General features: G+C 54.9%; 1 protein-coding gene across 6 annotated transcripts in view; it reads right to left on the bottom strand.

Annotated features, from left to right (window-relative positions):
* STOML1 (stomatin like 1) overlaps nt 1-8,052 on the bottom strand; it is a 28,230-nt gene extending 20,178 nt beyond the window's left edge. Inside the window, exons 1-7 of one of the 6 annotated variants that reach the window (XM_022579992.2) lie at nt 7,736-8,052; nt 6,091-6,197; nt 5,827-5,936; nt 4,876-5,025; nt 4,392-4,595; nt 1,208-1,403; nt 529-741 (exon numbers count right to left, since the gene is read on the bottom strand). In XM_022579992.2, the coding sequence (XP_022435700.2) occupies nt 529-741; nt 1,208-1,403; nt 4,392-4,595; nt 4,876-5,025; nt 5,827-5,936; nt 6,091-6,197; nt 7,736-7,953 (1,198 nt within the window). In that variant the 5' untranslated portion in view covers nt 7,954-8,052. Of the gene's footprint in view, nt 1-6; nt 742-1,207; nt 1,404-4,391; nt 4,596-4,875; nt 5,026-5,826; nt 5,937-6,090; nt 6,198-7,735 lie in introns of those variants that run through there. The other 5 variants (XM_022579993.2, XM_022579994.2, XM_022579995.2 and 2 more) reach the window with 5 other exon arrangements.
* Nucleotides 8,053-9,173: the final 1,121 nt, after the last annotated feature.

Below are 9,173 nucleotides of genomic sequence, written 5' to 3'. Positions count from 1 at the left end.
CTGTGGGGAGAAAGAAAACTGAGCATTAGTAGGGGGACGACTATGCTGCAGGGGGTAGAAGAGGTTAGCATGTCCCACTGGGAGGGGTGGAAATAGTGGTCAAGCGTTCAAATTCTAATACCCTGGGATCAAGTCCCATTGGCTGTGTGGCCGCTCAGAGCCTCAGTTTCCAAACTGGTGAAATGGGGATGATGATGATAACCCCTAAATCATATGGGGATGATGAGCAGCAGGTGGGATAACGCACAAAACACGCTCAGCGCTGAGCCTGCCACGAACAGGACCGCACCGTGTGTGGGGCGCTTGGTACGGGAAGCTTGGCCATCTGAGTTGTCCTGCTGACGAGGACAGGGCAGGGAGACCGAGGCCTGGGTAGTCACTGTCTGCAAACAGCATCTGAGCCCCTGACTGCTATGGGTTTGCCCTAAACTGGGGGCAGGAGCAGGGCCCAGTCTGAAAAAGGACCGTGGGTGGTTGGGGCTACGAGCAACCCAGGTGGAAGGAAGACAGCAGGGAGGGCAGCTGCACCTGCAGTGAGGTCCAAGAAGTAGATGCTCTGGGTGCCACTGGGCAGGACGACATTGAACTGGTAGCAGGCCCCGACCTGGCTGACCAGGGCCTCAGACAGGAAGGGCTTCAGAGCCGTCAGCAGCCCCTCGGCCACAGGCTGCTTGGGGCTGGACCCGGCACCACCATGAGGGGCAGACGGCTCAACCTCGTTCACCACATCCAAGGTATCTGCTGGGGGCGGCCGAGGGGATTGGGGAGGGAGGCAGAGAGAAGGAGGTCAATGTGCTGCCAAGGTCAACGTGTGGCCTCCGTACCTTCGCGGCAGTTCCGTCTTACACCCTCTTCAGGTCCACGTTCAGTTTCCTCCTCAGTTTCCTAAGAAGCTGCCCTTGAGTTTTTACCATAACCCCAAATGCCATTTCTAAGCTACTCCAGCCTTGAATCCGAAACCCTTTGCTGGATGCTGTTGCTTCCTCCCATGGAGGCTCCCAAAGGCCTCCACACACTCAGACACCTGGACTGTTCTTACTGCCTTAGCTCTGGTCAGCTCTAGAATCGGGGTGGCCTGAACAGCTGGGCGGGGTGTGCACTGCACAAGCTGCTTGGTTAAGGGAACAAGTAGCAAAGTTCAGTCTGTGCTGGACACCAAGCTGAGCGCCCTGGGGAGCACCCTCACTCTTTCCCCGAGGCTCCTTACCTGGCTCGGGGAGCGGGGCACCTCCTGCCACTGAAGACATGCCTCCTCCCAGGAAGTGGAGGGCCAGCTGCTGCAGGGTGCTGTCGAGGCTGGGCCCAGCTGGACTGTCCTGGGGCAGCTGGAGCACGGCCTCCACTGCCAGCTCCACACGGTCCACCTCCAGCCCCCAGGCCCTGGTCACATCGTTGATCTCCAGCTGGAGGATGGTGTGGGGAGAAATGGCACTCATTCAACAAACCTTTCCAGAGCACGTTCTTTAGGCAGGCTGGTATGGCCATGGTGGCACATGAGGCACCAGGCCTGCCCTTGAGAAGTTCCCAGCCTGGGACGGAGGCAGAGGGCAATTACAACCCAGCTGTGGGCAGCTGGTAGTGAGCAATCAGGAGAGGGTGTGGGGCAGGGAGGAGGGGGTGATGCCAGGAGGAGGAGGAATCATCCAGGTGAAGGGGCATCAAAGGAGGGCCTTTCCAGGCAATGGGAAGAGCAGGTGCAAAAATGCAGAAAGGAGCACCTCGAATGTTCGGGGAACCGTGAGGAACCACAGTTCCATTTAGCTGGACCCTCAATTGTGGCCTGGGACACCAGAGACAGCCGAGGGCTCAGAGGAGGTTGCTCCCGCTCACTTGGATTTATTCTGAGGCACAAGGAGTCCCGGAGATGAGCTTAGCAGGCAAGTGACAGGGCAGTCTTGCTTGTTGCAAAGATTCTCTTGGCTGCTATGTGGACACTGGATTGGAGGGGCTGAGGGTAGAGGCATGGAGACCAGGTAGGACATTGTTTCAAACCGCAGGCAAAAGTGATGCAGATGGACTGTCAGGCAGAGAGGCGGCTGTGAGCCGAGACACACCACGGGAGGGGCACAACTCTGTAAACTCTATTGAGCTACAGAAGGACACTAGACTTATCGGCTGCCCGGATGTGCGGAAACAAGGAGGGCGGTGAGGAGTTGGAGGAGCCACGTTTCTAGTATGGCTGCCTGCACGGATCAGGAACGTGGGCGTTTATCCAGAGAGCATACACAGAGGAAGACACAGATTTGGGGGTGGGTAGGGAAGGAATGGTGACTTTTTAAACACGTTAAGCTTGAGGTGTCTACGGGACGGCCAACCGCAATTGGATAAGTGGGGCCAGGAAGCAGGGCAGAGTGGGACTGGATCGGAGTGTTGAGAATAATTAGTGTCTAGAGTTAGCAGAAAGCCCCAGGTGGGTAAGCTCTCCTGGGAGGTCACAGGTGAGAAGAGACCACTGAGGGAAACCTGGAAACAGAAGGGCAGAAGAACAGGGAGTAACCAGGAGTGTGGAATAATGGAAGCAGAGGATCCAAGAATAACAGAAGGATGGGTCCATGGAGTCAAAGGCTGCCTCCAGGTGAAGTAAGGGAAGGACTGAGAAGTGCCCCTGTGCTAGCAAGAGGGAGGTCACCATGAGGTCGGCAGTGACGTCAGTCTTAGGAGCGTGGGGGGAGCCTAGATTAAGGACAGGAGGGGAGGAAGGAAAGGGGAGAGAGGGGTTAAGAGCTAGAGGGGGTCTGGGACAAAGGGAAAACGTGTGTCCTCGCAAAAAGGCAAGAAGAGGCTGAATTGAGGGAGGGAGCCGAGTCCTGGGCCCAGAGCACTGCCCGGTGCAGAGGAAGCAGAGGCTTCCAGTGAGACAGGGAAACAGCACAGACGTAGATGAGTTTGAAGGGGTGATGCTGGAGGAAGCTGAGAGAGTTCTCACCCTAGAGTGTTTTCTCCTGAGGATTAAGAGGCAAGGCCTGTGGCAGAGGGACGGGTGGGGTGGCAATGGGGGAGGCTGGCCTGGAGCAGCTAAGGAGGGCCCAGCAAGTGAGAGGTGGGGAGCGTGCAATCCCTCTAGAGGAAAAGTACGCAGAAGCAGGGGCGCGGTGAGAATGAGAAACGTATGCCTGAAACGGGCCTTAGGGAGGTGTGCTGGATTTCCTGAGATTTCATTTTAGCCAGGCAATGACCCCACTTTACCAGGAGCCAACTCAATCTGGGCAATGGCCCTACATGACTCTAATGTCCTGGTATGGGACTCACTCCCTCAGATGGCCTCTCCTGGCTTTGCTGCGCCAAAGCCATGTGCAACAAGGCCGAGAACAATTTTCTCTTCCTAAAGGTAGATCAAAACGGAATGTGGTTTCATGAAAAAAAATTATCAAATTGTGATCTGAGTTGTATAGGACTGAGCACTGGATTGGGGGCTGGGGGGCAGGTGACCCGGCTCTGGTCCAGCTCTGCCCTGACCACAGGTCTTAGGGGCAAGTCAAGTAATTTCTGAGCCTTAGTTTCCTTCCTCCAAAATAAAACAATAATACCAGCCTTTACAGCAAAATGTAAAGCAGAGATACACTGAGCCAGGCAAAATGCTATGCATATGAGAGCTCCTCTTGGGAATTTCACCCAGTTGATTTATTTCCTGAAGGGACTGCGACCTCCAGGACTGGCATTACCCCACTCCCCTTCCTGTCCTCTAACCCTGGGGAAAGCAGATCTTAGGGGAACGAGGGGAAACTTCACCCACGGTCCCCTGCCAGGACATGGGAGAAAGCACAAGGTGAACGTGAGGAGCAGAGGACACACCTTCAAACATGTATTTCAACCCCATCTTGTCACAGGAGGGATCTGAGGTGAATTCCAGGGTAACTGCTCACACTCAGAGAAGAGGCAGGAAAAAGGCCCAAACCCCTCATGTCCCTTTGTTCTCTTCAGAACAAAGAGCACAAACCCACAAAAATGCACATGCTGCCTCGGGGAGCATGGAATTCCCCTGAAGGTGACTGGGCCAGGAAGGCCCCTGCTCCTTTCACCCACCTGCCTGCCCCATGAGGCGGCTGAGTGCCCCTGAGGCCCAGTGTTGTCATGGCAATGCCTGCAGAGCAATGAAGAATAAAACCTCAGGCAGTCGGGGCAGGACCCAAGAATTTTTGTCAGGCCACTCCCCTGTCCCAGCCCCTTCACCTCTCAGGGATAGATTTGCCCAAGATTGCTACGGTCTGTGCCATCTTCTGTTCCTCAACTCACAGTCCCACCCAGACCACTGACTCTTCAAAAGTTGTTACACTCTTGGGACATAAGGCAAACTGAGGCCCAGAGCGATCTGGTGCTCTGCTAAAGTGCCCTGGCAGGCAGAGCTGGGCAGAGGTGCCGGCCCCCGAACTCTGCCGTGTGGAGCTGCCTACCAGGAGCTGGTCGCTGATCTTGGGCTTCTCCATCTGGATCTCCCGCAGAGGCCTCTTGAGCAGAGCCTTGGTCATGGCATTCTGGGCCGTCATGCGTGTGGCTGTGTTCAGGTCCTTCACTGTCATCACCGACAGTACCGGGTCCCAGATGCGGAACTGGACGTCAGCCCCCACAGACAGCACAGCCCCATCCTGAGAGGCCAACTGTTGGGGGAGGCCATGAAAGAGGGGCTGGGGGCGCAGGGAGGCCAGGCCCACTGAGACCACCCAACCTGACCCACTCGCCTGGTCACTAGCTCTTCAGAAGCAAAATGGTATCCCCAAGTGCGTGGGCTTAGGTATATGGATCAAGGATGTCCTCCCAGCCCCCTCCCCCCTTTTCTGGTATCTTCCTCATTCCTCACCCCTAATGGCTACTCACAGGCCAACACACCCAGCATAAGCCCCCACTCCCTCTGTCCACAGGAGCCAAGAAGCCCCTCACCTTGCAAGGAGGGACACTGAAGGCTCGTGTCCTCAGATCCACCCTCTGAAAGGAGTCAATGAAGGGCAGGAGCAGAACCATACCGGGTCCTTGAGGGGTGCGGATCCGGCCCAGTCGAAACACAATCATGCGCTCATAGGTGGGCACGATCTGTCCACAGCAGCAAGGGAAAGGGTTGAAAGCACTGAGCTGCTGCTGGCAATGATGTCTCGCCAGGTCCCTCCCTCACCTCTCTCCCTCTGGCCTTGTTCAGTGTCAGGTATCCTGAGCTCTGTCTTCCGATGAAAAAAACAAAGCTCTGAGAGGTTAACTGACGTGCTCAAAAATCACAAAGCCCCCAAGTGAAACACGCAAGATCTGAACGCAGTTCTGAATGACTCCAAAAGCCACGCTCTCAACTGCCATACTGTATTGACTTGATCCTCAGTGAAACCTTTCACCTGTGTGATCTGAAGCTAGACATGACTCAAACCAGGAAACTGTCTGCCCTTGTCTTAGTTAAGGGAAAAGCTGGGCTGCTCTAATAGCAGCCTCGAGCAAAGGGCTTTGCCAACTTCAGGTTCCTGGAATCCTCAAACAAGGAAATATGTCCAAATTGAGAAATGAAGTCTTAGAGAGGCAGTGACTTGCCCAAGGTCACATAATACTTGTTTCAGTGGCAGTTTGGGGACTAGGATTTAGGACCTTCTAAGGACTCCCTTCGAGACCACACCAAACCCCAAGCTTTCTAGAGACACTGGCTGTTGCCTGGGGCCGCACGAGGGTAGGCTTCCACCTTCACTGCAGCTCTCAGGTGCAATCCTCAACTCTAGTTCATCCTTTCCCATCTGCACCATCCCTTGTTGAAAACGAGGCCTGAACTTCCTATTACTCATCACCTGCTGGGCCAGGTTGAGTGTTTTTCATTTCTAATTTAGCCTAACCCAAAGGGAGGAAGATATTTGTGTGCACCTTAAAGCCAGTGTTCAGACCCCCAAACTTGGGAGTTTGGGAAGACTTGTTTCTGCCACTTATTGGCTCCCAGTATGACTTTGGACAAGTCTGAGCTTCAGTTTCCTCATCTGAAAGGTGAGAATGAACAATTATTTTCCAGCCCATTTCACAGAGCTGTGATAATATTTGGGGGAAGGGGGCAGAGGATGGGGAATTCACCCACCAATGCCAAAGCTCTCCACATGGCCCAACCATTCTGGGGGCTGATCCAGCCAGCCTTACCTTCAGGGCAAACCAGCCAGAAATGGGGAAGGTGATCAGCAGCAGCAAGAACCCCAGGAAACTGATGAGGCCATGGCAGAGGCAGGAAGGCCAGCTCTGAGGTGCATCTGGGGACAAGAGAGCAGAGGTAGTCAAGGAATGCCGACTGGGTCTGGCAGGACAGCTGCTGGCTGGGTGAACTCAGTCAAGTGTACCTTTTGCCCGCCTCCCCTTTCAGTGGCTCCTTCCTTTTCAGGGCTAAGATGTTCTTTCCTAGCTCACAGTTCTTCACTCCACTTTAGTGCCGTGCCCTAAGGACCATCAAATACTCGCCTTGCCTAATACTACTCCCATATCTTTGGGCAGGTGCTAGTTAAGGACTGTTCCTTCCTCCCATACACCAAAACAAATCTGTCCCAAGTCCCACCCTCACAAGGCCTATTCTCTGCAAGACAGTAGTCATTGGAATTGAGAAGCCAATCACACGATGCTCTCCTCACTGCGCTGAGCAGGAGTCAATCCTTTTGTCTGATTTATATTGCCTCCCATAGCTGGCAAAGCCAGGAGTACCTGGGCATCTGTAAGCACATGCTGGGTTGAACTGAATGCTGCTGGCATAACACCTCCTCTACTATCAGCCCCAGAAGTGTGCTTTCAAGGAGTCCTTTTGGAGACAGCCTAAGGCTATCTGGTGAGGGTGGCATCACTGGACCTTAGCTTAAAGGGATAAAGCATCAATTGCTCTTCAACAGATGCCAGAGATGAGGGCAAAGATGTTCTTTCCTAGCTCACAATTCTTCACCCCCCTTTAATGCCCTCTGGGCCATGCCTCGCTTGAAGCAGCTTCAGGTGAGAGGTGAGGGACGGAGAGCTAGGAAAATGAGATTCATCTGAACCACAGGTCCCTGCCCCCGTGAACCAGAAGCCCAGAATGGGAGTGAAAGCTGAGAAAACCCTAGAATCTGGGAGAGGTTATTTTCTGCTCTCTTTCCTCTCCCAACCCGGAACAGAGAGCAGACAGGAGCCTCGGCTCCACACTTCCAGGAACCCTATACTTCTGGGCTCTCTGAGCCCCAGAATGCTAAATCTCCTTTCCTGCCTCGTTCTGACCCATGTGGCCCCTGCAGGAAAGGAACCCTTGGATAGGGGCAGCTGTCATTAGAGGAGGATCACAGAGGGGCCACATCCTCTGGGGTTTTGGTTGTTAGGCTGTGGCATGTGGGATCTGGCCTATGGGCCAAGGGAATTACTCAAGGATTTGGAGCAAGACAGGGCCTGGAAGACATGACAGGCACCTGAGGGCCTACACATCTCCACCAGGAAACAGGGAGATGCTCAAGCTTAGGGAGTCTAGAGGTGCCCCCTGAGGTGAAGATTCTGCCATTTCTCTGCAGCCAAGTGCCCTTGGCGTGCTGGTGACCTCCTATGCCTAGACCTTAGTTTCTTTCTAGGCAAAATGGAAACCTGAAATCTCTGGGCTGATAAAAGCCGAGGAGAAACGAGGTGGGCCGAGGCTTCTTGGAAGATGAGAGACCTCTGGTGCTGCAGCCCCGTGGCCCTAGGAGGGCTGGATTAGCAGTAGCTTCCCAGCGCCTGATGCAAGCCCTTCTCCACATTGTGGAGACCCCCTCTCGGTCCCTCCTCTAAGGATGTGAGCGCGCAAGACCTGCTGACTCCCGAGAGGCAGAGGGTTCGGGCCCAGGGTTGCCAGCCGATCTCTCCCGGGTCCGCTGTGCTGGGCGGCCACTCACCGGCCCCAGGCCCCACGCCGCCCGTCTCCGGGGACAAGCAACCCTTCTGCGAGCCCAGGAAGCCGAAGCTCGACTGCTGGAAACGGTCAAAGTCCCCCAAGGGCAGCGCTCGGTACCCAGACCTGCCGAGCATGACTCCTAACGGGGGTACGCCCCGCGCCCCAGCACTGTACGCAGCCTGACCAGCCGGCCGCTACACCGCCCCACCCCTGCTGGTCGCCGTTCCCGGTTTCGCCTGCGCGGCCATGGGCGGTGGCCCTGGCGCAGAAGGAGGAGGCAGGACGGGCTCGGCTCTCACCGTCGCACAGCGCCCCCTGCGCTGGGAGGACCGAAATGCGGCCGTGGGGCAGGGAGGGAGGGTAGTCTGTGTTCCTGGAAGCCCGCAGGAGTCCGTCCTCCTACACCCTGCTCCCACTAGGCCTTAGAAAAGGAGCAGGAAGAGAAGTTGAGCTTTGTAAGGGGGTTTTCAGGAGCTGAATCTTCTCCAGAAGCAAGGAAATGCTACCAGCCTTCTCAGCACGAACTCAAAAACTAGGGACGGATTTTGGGAAGGTTGCCCTTATATGGAATTAGGTTTTCTCCAAGGCATGATAAACAAATTATTCCTCTTTGTGTCCCCTCAGCCCAGCAAGCAGGGCCTGGCAAAGAGTGGATCTCAGTGCTTATCTGTTGAATGAAGGAGTAGCCAGATCATTGTGGGTCAAGGTGGGGCAGGAGGGCCTGAACTTGGGCACAAAAAGAAAGAAATTTCATGTGCAGACCTCAGGGAGCATGGCAGAGTAAGGAAGGAGGGGATTGCACAGCACTAACCCAGGGCAGCCCTCCAGAGCATCACAGAGGTGAGATCCTCAGTCTTGCAGTTGCAGAAGCAGCATGCCCCTTGATCCAGGTACCCAGAGGTAACTTGTCTCTCCATGGCTTGAGAAAACCCAAATGCAAATGGTGAATTTACTCTGAGAAGCATTCATTTCCAGGGCAGGCTGTCTTCCAAAGCGGGCAAAGAAATTAATAAAGCTTTCCTTGTCTCACACATGCCAGCCCTCAGGCCCCTCAGTCCACTTCCAGGTCCCTTCTGCAGATGGCTGCTTACCACCTTTGGCTTTTACTGGTTTGATGGCCTGATTCTAAACCTCTGGGGGCACTGATCAAGCTGCAGGGTAGGGTAGGCTCCTGAGGCTTTGCACTGTCCCTGGGAAGTTAGTTCTCCCCGCATCCCCCCACCCCCACCCCAGACTATAAACTTTATAAGAGATAGGCCCCATCACCATCCCTCTAGTCTGTCCCGGACTGGAACTGAGCACAAAATGGGTACACGGGAGTCAGCACAATGACTGGGTTGCTTTGAAGTTTGAA

The sequence above is a fragment of the Delphinapterus leucas genome, chromosome 2 (genome assembly GCF_059928025.1).
Source record: "Delphinapterus leucas isolate spDelLeu-1000000601 "Yukka" chromosome 2, BTC_Dleu_Yukka2, whole genome shotgun sequence".
NCBI lineage: Eukaryota > Metazoa > Chordata > Mammalia > Artiodactyla > Monodontidae > Delphinapterus > Delphinapterus leucas.
Note: the sequence above shows the minus strand (reverse complement) of the source record. Positions and strands in the feature narration are given on the sequence as shown.